Here is a 12,306-nt window from a genome sequence, read left to right as displayed (position 1 = left end):
CCGATTACGCAAAGAAGAAATACTAAAAGCGAGGTACTGATTGAAGTATTATTTCTGTATCACTGCAAAGTCTATGTTTCTTACTCGTTTTGGTTTGTGATATTCAGGTAGGACTTTCGAAAGTCAAAAGCAGTGCGACAGAATCGCACGTTCCTGTCCTTTCCACAAGAAATTCTCCATGTATCATAGACAGTCATCCTTTTCGGAGGCAGATAATTTTACGCTGGAGCACTCTTTATTTCAGAGAAATGTCAATTGGGTCTAAGGATCGGCCCCCCCCCCCAAAAAAAACAAACAAAAAAAAAATGTGTTCAGCGAGTCTGAGCAGGTAAACTAAAAGTAATATTTCTCGTCTTGCTATCTAGAACCACAGACGGAGACGGGCATAGGACGTAACTGAATGACACTTCACGGACAGTCCTCCAGTGTCATCCTCAGGACATTCTGGGGATACACCTCGAAGGACGAGGACACGATGGCACTGTGGAGACGTCCTGAGTATGTCGTGTGTGTTCTTGGGGCATTCCACACTGTTACCCCATATGAACTGAAAGCAATACGGGTCACAGTACGAAAGATCTGACGTGGCGGAAGCGATATGGTACCATGGTACCAGTACTTGCTTAAGAACCACGCCGCCGCTAGCCGGGCCTTACAAGTAAGTGGAAGAACCAGACCCTTCAGTTCACGAAGAAGAGGAATGCTACGCTGGTGAATGCGCATCCACGATGATACTGCGATTCCCCGACTATTGAAATAGTATCCCAGTATGCGTGATTCAGTTTTAACAGGTATCCCGAATGGAGAGGCACAGGAGGGAACTGAATTGATAAAAAAGCGCTGCACTCTTATCCCTGTTTATCCGCGCATTCGGTGATCTACCGTAGGCATCCAGGATGGATAACACTTGACCTATCGCGTCCTCACTGCTAAGGATTAAGGATAAGTCATCTGCATATGCAAACAACGGAAGGGCTATGGAACCCGGCAGCTGTAGCATGCGAGTACGAAGCGAGGTTGCGAGAGCTTCCAAGAGCGGGCTAAAGTCCATGGCATACAAAGTAGGAGATAAGGGACAACCCTGTCGCACCCCCGATTTGATGGAAAAGGTATCAGACATTCCCCCATTGACTCCAATGCAGGCAAAGGCCTCAGCATAGAGAGCTTTTATCCAAGATACCACCGCACGATCAAAACCGACAGCTCCCAACACCCGGTACATGTACTCGTGGATCACTCTGTCAAAAGCTTTGTTCCGGTCAAAAGAAACCAGCGTTGCCGACTGGTGGCGACTATGAGCCCAATAAATCGCGTCTCGCAAAGCCTGAGTGTGAAGCACAAGGAACCGCCCAGGGACGGTGCAGGCCTGTGAAGCAGGAATGACAGAGCACAGGACTGGAGAAACTCGATTTAGAATTGTGGTAGAAATGATCTTGTAATCTGTATTTAGAAGAGATACCGGTCGGTAGGCATTAGGGTCACGACTCCGCGTGGGATCTTTGCAAGGCATAGACACTATACTCTGCCTCATGGAAGGACAGAGGAGGCCGGCAGCCAAGCAGCTGTTAAATAAGTCGGTCAGGGGGCGTCGAAGTAGCCCCCAGAAACACTTATAGAATTCAGCAGGGAGACCATCGGAGCCGGGAGACCTACCAGCTCGCAAAGCCTTAACAGCTGCCGAAGACTCATCCTGAAAAAATCTGGCCTGTGCTCAGAACGAAGTCTTTGGGCTCTGGCAAAAATGTCTGGTGTCCTGCATCAGGAGGTACCACCAGGGGCGGATCCAGTATTTTTCTGAGAGGGGGTCAAGCCTTGGCCAGCATGGTAGATACAAGATCTCGGTCAATTAAACACTATGTGAAGACAGAAATTAAGGAGGGGGTCAGGACAGCCAGGGCCCCTGGGTACCACCGACTTGTGCAGGGCGGAAAAGTGGTCACGAAAAAGTGATCGCACGGAGTCAGGCTATGTCAATACTGACCTATCACTCGCCAGTAGCTCCTCGGCAGTGTTTCGAGGGCGGCGAAAGTAACGGCCAAGAAGAAGACGAGAGCAACATGCTTCTCGTGACCAGCGTTCGACCGACTGCGAAGCAGCGAACTGGTCCCAGGCATGTAACTTCAAAGAGCTGATCCTCCTGGGTACGTCCTGAATAGCGTCGTCGTTTCCAGAGCCCCTCGAACCCGGGTGACGCAAGATAGAGAGTACTTGACGGAGACGCTGTATCTTCTCCCGGCTCTCACGAGCACGTCTTGCCCGCCACTGGCGAAAAAGTCTCGGGGCTCCGAGCTTCGTCTGTTCCCATTCTGGCGAAACAACAGAGACAGCGCACTGACTCTCGAGCCACAGTTTGACGTCATTATGTACCTCCGAGTCACTCAACAGGGAAGCAGCCAGCCTCCAACAGCCTGATCCAGCCTGATCGATGCGGGGAACCATGGCTAAAAAACGCCCTAACTGTGTGATCCGCTTCCAACGCTCTAATAGCACTGGCAGATAAGAGGTGAGTCTCCTGCAGGAGTAGAATATTAACGAGAAAATTATTGGCCCACTGAATAACCCAAAACTGTTTCGGAATCCTGCTAAATCCACTACAATTTAGCGTCATAACTTTTAGACACATGAGTAATACTGAAAGTAACATGACTATTGCTTCTTTGCCCACATAGGAGAGGATAGTGCAGAATCTGAAGCCCTCGGCTTGAGACCCTGGCACATAACCCCACACATATCTTTCGGACCACTATGGCTACTGTTTGCACTCTCCAGCGAAGAATCGCTGGGAAAAAATCACACAACTTTTCCCGCAGCATCCTCGCTCGCCTGAAGCACTACAGGTTCCACCTCTGTTAACGAATCAGACTGCTCCACTTACTCTAGATGTAGACTGCTCTACAAGCCCAGAAGCAGACTGCACCTCTACTCCGGATGCAGACTGCTCCTGCACCTTAGTTGCAGACTGCTCCTGCACAGGAAGTCCGAGGGCTTCCTGCCCCGAACCAGCCCCATTGTCCGTAGCAACAATCTCTGCCGGTGCATCAGTTTCCTGCACGAAAGTGACATTGTCACGGCACTCTGAACCAGCGAAATCGGTCTTCAAACCATTAGTAACGGTCGCCACACGATTCGCCCATGTCTTCCGCGAGCACGTGATGGATGAATGATCCCCACCACATTTTGGACAAGGCCTAGCACATGTGTTATGTCCCACCTCGCCGCATCGAGAGCATACAGGTACCGGGCACGCCTTCTTAAAATGCCCAGCCTGTCCACATGGAAAACAAACACTTCGCATCCCGGGGTCGCTTGCCCGGGGTCGCTTGCGGGGTCGCATCCCGGGGCCTGACACGCAAGAAATTGGGCACGGGAGACGTCATCTCCATTATCACACGCCGATTGCCGGTCTCAATGGCACTCAACTCCGGGTGCTCATATTTTTCACGTTGGATGTCCTTGATGATGCCATATTGTCCCAGTGCAGAGACAATATGCGCATCAACCAATCCGACGGGCGCTTTAGATACGGTCACGACGGTGAGATTGGTTTCAAGTAAAACCAAAGGAACAGTCTCACTTCCGCCGACTTGAATATGAGCTAAATTCTTCAGGACCGAAGCCCCCTCGCAGGACACAGCCCGCAGCTCAAAGGAACACTCATCCTGGTGCTGGTCCTGGTGCTGAAAGGAACGAATACGCCTTTTCGGGGCCTTCCTCACCAGGGCGAGCAAGAACTCCACACGCGATATCGCTGAGGGCAGCGAAACGCGAAAATCTAACGGCCTACTGGCCATCGCAAACACGTAACACAAGTGAACTAACCCATGGAAAACACGTCAAAGAAATGCACACAGAAATATCAACAAAAATTTGTGCTGGAACAGAAGCTTATGTTGAATTCCAATGGCAGACTTGGGGCGTTTACGGAGCAAGTTTTGCTGCTCCGCCGGGAGCAAGTCTGTTATATTGGCAGATTGGGAACAGTTCTGAAGTCTTCCAATGGGAGCTTTGGAGCGGCCTCCGAGCCAAGATCACTCCAAGAAGCAATAGAGACTGCTTCACCAAAATAGGCAGATTCAACCGGAACTCTCTGTGACGTATCACTTGACGCTCGCGCTTCCCATTTGCTGACTCTTCTTCTTCGGTAACATGGCCGCTTCGCAATTCGTCTCCGCTGTGACCGGTATTTCGCGTCGTACGCCCCCCTCTTCCCATGAAAAATCTTCCTCGAAGCATCCAGACCATGCTCCATAGGCTCTGCACTCGTGTGCGTACACCAACTCACAGCTGTTCGGCTCTAGGGGTGACGCCAGCTGTGACCACTGTCAACAACCCGAAACAATCGAACACATCCTGCGAGACTGCCGAGCATACCATTCTGCGCGCGAAGCCCATCTCCCCCGCTCCACCTCGGACACGCTAGCGGACATCCTCTACCCCGCAGGTTCTTCTGCCGAACGTTCCGCCAAAGCAAGAAACCTCATTCTCCTCCTGCTGAAGACAGGCCTTGCTCATCGACCCATCTAATACTCTATTCTCCCCGACGAACTCGTGCACCTCACCGCATCCTCATCCTTCAACCTCCTCTATCCTCCATCCGTCTGTCCTTCCTTTGTGTTTTGGTTTGTTTTGCGTTCTTGTTCTTTCTTTTTTTTTGGCTGTAGTCGTGACTGTGGTGGCGCGACTGGTGGCTAACGAAGAAGCGCGAGAGCGCGTATTTCATGTTCTCATTCTGGACTCGGCTGCGTACTGATCACAGCATGTTTATTCCCTGCATCTCATGTCACACTCATTAAACGGTTACACACCCACGGCTATCTCATCTATACCTCCCCCTTTAGATCGAGCCGTAGCGGTCGACAGGATGACGGTCCCGTAAGGGGTAGCGGCGTACACTGCTGTCCGGTCCCGTTGCTTCGTTTCCTGGTGCCGACGTTGGCCTGCGAACGGGAGACGGTTCAGTTGATGTCTGGTTGTCGCCACAGGAGGTGAAGGTGTCATCGACTTCTGGGAATGGCATGAGGTAGTCTGGTGAGAGACAAGAGGCAGGCGATGCCCTAGGAAGTTCGTCCTCCCAGGATTGAAGACTTCCCCTTTGCTTCAGATGATCTTTATGTACGCGATGCATCTTACCATCAGCGTCTCGCACTCGGAATATAACCTTCCCCTCCTGGCCCACAATGGTCGCACTACTCCAGTGTCCCCTTTTGTGTGGGTCGTGCATCCAGACACACGTGTTGGACCCAAAAGATCTGTCTCATGCTCGTTTGTCGTGACATCGCTTCTGACGTTCCTTAGCGGCGACGTCTCTTGCAGGAGGAGATGAAGACGGACCAGCGGGCCGTACAAGATCCAGCACGGACCGATAATGCCGATTGTTGAGTAACTCACAGGGTGGACGGCCGGTCGGCGCATGTGGGGTTACCCGGTATTTGAAAACGAAACTTCTCAAAACCTCCCTGTCCTCCACGCTTGAACGGGACAGCGCAGCTTTTAAAGTTCGAACAAAGTTATCTGCTTGTCCGTTCGACTTGGGATGATATGGAGGTGTCCGAACATGATGAATTCCTTGTTCCGACAAGAAACGTTCGAAAAGTTGACTGGTGAAAGGAGGGCCATTGTCCGACACCAGTACCTCGGGAAGACCATTGTGAAGAAATATGTCTTTCAACACCTCAATAGTCTTGATTGCTGTGGTAGACACCATGCGCACCACTGTGACGAAGCCCACTTCTGTATGGCCAACAACGGCGAGCCTATCCTGCCATCCTCCCCCCCTCGTACGTTGTCGATTTTGCTTCTTGATGAAAGCGGTGAGTCACATATTACCAGCTCAAGTTCCGAATCAAGCAATGAGAGCGAGGACGATGACTGAGAAGTTGCTGCCGCGTATAAACGTGCCTTTCATGGCATGTTTCGAGTGCCAGCCAAGAGGCCAGAAGTTTTTGGGTTCATCGAAAGCGTGGTCCACGAATACAACGACGAAGAGGTGCGCGACGATTTTCAGCATCATTTAACGTGCATACTTGCGGACGTTTAAATGTTAAAAGGTGTCTCTGCAACTATAGTTTCGCAGGCATTTCAGACTGTCACGAGAAGTCGCCAACACGCTTACAGCAGGCGTCTCTGCTTCGTCGATGTGCCCTTCGAGCGATCACAGTGGTGTACCAGCGAAGTCGGTGGAGTCCCATGTCTTGTCATTCATCTGATATGTTAAAGTGGCGAGGCTGTTACTTGATTGTATAATTTCTTGTTATTGCTTGAATTAGTTACAGCACCGCGCCCACACAGGTAGTTAAATCCAGTTACAATAACAACCACATTCGCAAAATGTGTGTTCTTTCTGAGCAACGATTTGCGCATATAATGTCATGAGATGGTGCTTGCGCTTCCAACTTGGCCAACTCTTATGTTGTCTCCCTTATTTCTTGCTATTGCGATGTAGTTCGGTAGTTTTTGAAATTTTGTTACCAGTGTGCACTTGTCTGAGAACTGTGCTTCCAGCTAAAATGGAGTAGTAAGCTTGATAAACAGCATGTGTTTATTTGTTGTGTTTTGTGTTGATATTTTGGACCAACGAACTCAAATTGCATTATGTGTGCTCTCCACTATATTGGTATGCGGCTAACAAGTCTAGCATGAGGAATGTGGCAAGCAGGTTCGACCTGGCAGAGAGCTCTGTGCATCGTATGTTGCAAAGGGTTGCAGATTTTATCATTGAAATGGGACCAAATGTCCTCACGTTTCCTGATGACATGGACAGGCTGTCTAGGGATTTTGAGAAGGCATGTATAGTAACTGTTTCTTTGTACTTTGTAGCATGTTACACAATACGAAATGGAACGACAATTCATTACATTTACAGGTGTCTGGGGTACCTGGTGTGGTTGGCTGCATAGATGGATCCTACATCAAAATCCAGTGCCCAAAGGAGAAGGTTGCAGCTACATACTGCAACAGGCATCACTACCTCTCCATCACTCTACAAGCAGTCTGTGACAACAGAAGACGTTCTGTTGATGTACTTGTAGGGAGCTCAAGCAGAACCCACGACGCACGTGTTTTCCGCCAGTCGTCCTTGGCCACTAAGCTTCCAGGCCTGTGTCAGGGTGACAAGTACCATCTCTTGGGTGACGCAGCCAATCCTTTGAGACAATATCTCCTGAGACCCTACAGAGACTACAGGAACCTCTCAAAAGCCCAAAGGGAGTTCAACATGAAGTTCTCAGCAACCCGTGTGCTGATAGAGAATGCCTTCAGCAGTTTGAAGAAACGCTTCCGTCAACCCATGTACTTGGAGCTGCACACGGTTGATTGGCTCAACAAATTTATTCTTGCATGCTGCGTTTGGTACAATCTTTGCATAGACGCAGGTGATACAGTCCCTGACGAGACAGAGGACACTGAGGTGCCTGGCGACACTAACTCGATGCGCAGTGATGGGGAGGCGAATTTGACACTGGGCAGTGAAGAGGCTGCACTGCGCAGACTGGGAGAAATCAAGAAAGAGAGAGAGAGTTGCAGCACAAATGAGGCAACGTGAGGGAACGAACGGGAAAGGCCCTCTGTGTCCGAGTGTGAGTGCGTCATTTTACTCCAGGATATAAATGCATTGAGAAACAGTACAGGCATGTCGACCCGCCAATAACTTTCGGACAAATGCGTGTGTAGGCAGTCAAGTGTGCGCGGGTGTGGTTATACTGTGCTGCATCGTGGCTTGCGGATAGAAATATAAAACTAAGAAATCTGCATGACTAAAGTGCTAATTCTAGCCCTGGCCCCTTCAGTCATCTATGTTTTTAGCCTGCTTCGGCTAATTCTCGTTGCAAGCAGTTGTGGCTATGTCGGCGTCCCCCCGTGGATTCACAATTGACATAAATATAAATCGTCAAGATAACTCTCATTAATTTGACATCCTCGCTTTAGGACTATGTTGCTTTGTAACCATTCCCTTCGCATGTAAATTCTCATTAATGTGAAAATGAACAATTCTGGATGACATGTTCCCAAGTAGCATGCATGCTGCAAAATGAAAACGTTTGTAAGAAAACATTTTCGTCATATTGAATTTTTCCTACAAATATGTGCAGGAACTGCAAACTGCAGATGTGCGGATGTGAACTAGTACGGTTGCGAATGCAGTCGCGGATCTTACATGCACGAGTACAGTATGGATGCGGGTACTGTCAATGTTATTCACGCTCACCTCTAGTCATGGCCATTATGTTTTGCATTTTGCTGAGCAAGAATAATTGCCAAAAGTTAAAATTACACGTTTCTAGTTATGTTTTTATTGAAAAGAATAAAGCTTACATATGCATATGGACGCAGTTGTACAGTGACTAGAACTTATTGATGCATGTACATTAATTCCAAGTCCAAGTGTCTCTTTCTCGTCAGGACTTCCAAGAATTCGGGACAGTAATGCCATCTTTTCTTGGTGACGCCTGGCTATCTCTTTTCGCACTTCTTCCCGGTAAGCTGCCTTCTGTAGATGATGAAGCCTTCTTTCCTCGTGCCTTGCAGCCAGTCTCTCTTCTTTTTCATGCTGCAGGCGTTCCATTTCTTGGAAAAAATAATTTCATGTCCTGCATCCTTGTCCTGCTGCTCTGAGTGACCCTTGGGGTGGCTGCCACCCCTTTTGTGGCTGTTGCACCTTGCTAAGAAGTTGATGATGCATCTGAGGCAACCCCACTGTCATTTGGAGTGGTACGTCCCCCCTCGGTAGACGCCACTTCGTCGGGCACGGATGATGCTTGAGGAGATGCAGCCCCGGGACAGGTTTTTTGGGACACTATTCCATAGCTGTCTCTTAAGTGTTCGGGTTCAATGCTGTCGTCGGCCCATCGGATCTTTGACAACTCGTCGTCGCAAGGAACCTCTGTTGGGGAATTCTCCGAAGTACTATTGTGTACAAGTGCAGTTCTCTTGCGTTTCATCATGGTCTTACAGAGGCTGCAACATTGGTCTCCTGTTCGTTGGACTCCAAGCGCCTCACAGATGTTGGCTACAATTCGTGCAAACATATGTTTTTTATTCTTACATTTTTTCATGGGTCCAACTTGCGGGGAATACTGTTCATAGTCCAGCCTCAACTTTGTCGCGCCGTGCTCGTGCTTGGCACTTCTACTTTTTTATCCGGTCACGCGCAGCCACCCGCGCTCCGCTCCAAGTTGGGATCACTTGCTCTAGGCCAGAACAAGCCGCTCCATTGCTGAGTCCGCCAATTGCTCGGAATCTGCCATTGGAATTAAACATTACCTTGTTCGATCCGATAGCGATAGTCAATAAGCCGTCACATTCATTGTCGCGTATTGGCATCGAGGCGGAAGACCAGTCCTTGTATTGCCAACTGTAGGATGGGACAAGCGTTAACTTGCCCACATCACGCTTCAAAAATAAGGTAATAAGGTAAAATAAGGTAAGGTAAGGTAAGACCAGTCACAAGGTCGCTTCGTCGCTTTCAACACTGTTAGTGCGATGACTGCCGCACGCTGTGTGCACTCTGCCCACTGCTACATGTCATCAGTGCTAGTTATCCAATTTTGCCGGTGTGGAGAAAGCTAAACAATAAAAGTGTTTGCCTCTCACGCCACTTAGTGGTACACAATGAAGACGACGTTTCACTTTAATTGAGAACTGAAATAAATTTGATCGTGGGCCACCCTCACAAAATAAACTTCACCATATAGCACGCACCTAGCATAACCATCACCCCTGTGACATCGTGCTTTCCCCTGATTTGCTGAAAACGGGAGCGTACTAAACGGTAAAGCTGTTTTGAGAGTGTGATATAATGGCAGCTCAAGCTACTGTGTGCAGACTATTGCTCATTTTGGTGAAACTATATATAAGAACAAACAATGTTTTCGAATTTTACCAATTTTTCGAAAAAATTTTACGAAAAAACAAACAAAAAACGACAATTTTTGACACAGCTAATCACTAACGCTACATAAAAGTCAACATAACCTATGGATAAAAAACATGGTGGTGGAACAACTAGATAGAAGGGTAGCAGCGAAAAACAAAGCGTCACCGCACAGCACGCTTCTAGCCAACCATCATTTCGATTGATAACGTTCCCCCTTGATTTTCTGAAAGCGGGGGGCGTACGCCTCTTTGTGACAATTTGAATTGCGATAAAAAGACGTTATACTGCTCTCTCTCTCCTCAAATCAGCAGCGATAACTGTATCAATCGCCATAGTGGCTGGCGCAGAGCGCGTGTGCTGCGAAACCGGATGTCATTTTGGCAACAAAGCGGAAGCGTTGCATAAAGACATGTATAGGCTTATTTAAAGGGACGCTGACCAGAAACTGTGGGAGCTCTTTCGTATTTGTAGTCGATAAAGCACCCACAAGGACTCTCCATGCGAAAATCCACGCATTAAGACCCCACGGTTTGTTGAAACTCGAATTTTAAACATTCGACTTCATCCGAGTGCAGCACGCCTAGCGTCAAACCGAGAAAACATACGTTTATATAGAATATCCACCCCGGCCCACCATCAAGATGACGTCAACACGGGGGCCACTCGCAACACCCACAATTGGCTCAAACGCGTCACGTGGTCACGCAATATCTGTCAATTTCCTTCATGAAATGGCATTTCTACGTTAATATGTTTTTGTTACGGAGCCTCAAAAAGATAAATATTCCCTGCATTTATCACCTGCAACAGTTTCTACGATTTTCTTTTCAATCTGTACACGGCGTTCGATATATGCTTCCGTATCCGGTCAGCTGTAATGGATGCCGTATGCCGAGCTTGCTAACTGCGAACTTGTGTGACTCCCGGTTCATCCTCTTTGTTCGGGTCATTGGGTTGGTGTTGGAGTAGGTCACCATATTTTGAACGTTTCACCTATCGTTGCGGTGTACTGTTCTTGATCTGCTGCGAAGCGACGAACCGCAACGGCAGTCACTCGCCTCAGTGAAATTCTGTCTGCTGCATCTCAAAGGAGCATGGGGACCTGATGATACCTTCAACTAAAGAAACCAAATGTGCCCTCGTGTGGTCCTGACGGAAAAGTAGTTTCAACAAGGTTAGCACATTTATTTTTCATTTCCAAGTGCAGTCGATCATTCTCGTAGCTGTTGTGTAACGCGTATGCTTTCTTACGTATCCCACAGAACCCTCCACTTTTTCAACCAAGTTATCTTGATGAGATCCTGATGGCTTCTTACTAGGCTATGCCGCTCTGAAGCATTGAGATGACGAAGCGTCGTGGTAGCTGCACCTCTGCCTTCGAAAGATGAATCAGTCATTCTACACTGTGCTTACTGGCTTTGTACAGAGTTTGGCAAATCCGACAGACTTGGACTGCCTTTTTCAAGAAAGTTTGAAATGTAAGTATGTGTATATTGGCTTCACATATCCACCACATATTGAGCGTGTGTATGATTGTACTTTATATGCTACAGCGTATCAGCGTACATTATTATTCAACACGTAGTGTGGCAAACTCGACATCAGTCACACAAAGCCAACAATTGCCTTTTCTTCAATTGCTTATTTTTATCATAGCATGTTTTTGTCTATATCTCAATTTACCAAACAACAAAGTACATTATTTATATAATCGTCTGATATTTAACAAGTCACAGTTTTACCATGGTTTGGGCGCACTATAGCCCGAGTTGGCACCACCCTTTACTGCTGAAGCTTTCCCGTCGCAGGACTAACAAGTTCAGGTCCTGCATTCAACAGCTGAAGCCTCACCTGCCACGTTTTCAAGTTGAACCCCAGGCGCGTTCAACTCCATCTTGGACCCTCCCTCTGCCATCTGCTTCACTATCCGTTCCCGGGCTGCAGAGAAAGGATGATGCCGCTGCAGGTGTGTCCAAGGCGCTCACACTGGATATGATAAGCGAGCTGTATGCAGGCTTTACTCTGTTTTTACGGATGGCTCGTCCACAAAATCCAGCTCTGCATGCGCCTATATTATTCCGTCCGAAGACATAACTGGTATCTTCCGTCTCTCGCATCTGACGTCGTCAACATGTGCTGAGCTACATGCTTTGCTCTTTGCCATGCGCAAGATCCTGCAGTGTTCATCTCGGCCATGGGTCTTCTACACAGACTCGAAAGCTGCTATCCAATGCCTCGCAACAATGGGCATTCGAGGTCCTCTCGCGTCCATTGTTGCTGACGTGCTTGAAACTTACAAGGAGCTGCTAGACCTGGGCCACTGCGTAGTATTACAGTGGGTACCTGGTAATGTCGGCGTACCCGGCAATGAAGAGGCCGACCGGGCGGCCCTGCGGGGTCATCATATAGCTTCAGCCCACTCTATCATCTTGCCC

At 48.4% G+C, this 12,306-nt stretch overlaps 1 protein-coding gene across 1 annotated transcript; it reads left to right on the top strand.

The window, feature by feature from the left end:
• The first annotated feature begins 6,101 nt into the window (after window positions 1-6,101).
• On the top strand, window positions 6,102-7,540 carry LOC135400409 (putative nuclease HARBI1). The gene is made up of 3 exons (XM_064632249.1): window positions 6,102-6,202; window positions 6,611-6,782; window positions 6,863-7,540. The coding sequence occupies exons 1-3, from the start codon at window positions 6,135-6,137 to the stop codon at window positions 7,538-7,540; spliced, it is 918 nt and encodes a 305-aa protein (XP_064488319.1). The 5' UTR covers window positions 6,102-6,134.
• The last annotated feature ends 4,766 nt before the right edge of the window (window positions 7,541-12,306 follow it).

This window comes from Ornithodoros turicata, chromosome 7 (genome assembly GCF_037126465.1).
Source record: "Ornithodoros turicata isolate Travis chromosome 7, ASM3712646v1, whole genome shotgun sequence".
Lineage (NCBI taxonomy): Eukaryota > Metazoa > Arthropoda > Arachnida > Ixodida > Argasidae > Ornithodoros > Ornithodoros turicata.
This window is presented reverse-complemented; position numbering and strand designations above follow the sequence as displayed.

Bases quoted from the DNA above. Each gene is read 5' to 3' on its own strand.
- LOC135400409 (XM_064632249.1), top strand. From the start codon at position 6,135: ATGTGCCCTTCGAGCGATCACAGTGGTGTACCAGCGAAGTCGGTGGAG. The intron at 6,203-6,610 runs CTGATATGTTAA...CTCTCCACTATA, and splicing joins TCCCATGTCTTGTCATTCAT to TTGGTATGCGGCTAACAAGT. The intron at 6,783-6,862 runs GCATGTATAGTA...TTACATTTACAG, and splicing joins TGTCTAGGGATTTTGAGAAG to GTGTCTGGGGTACCTGGTGT.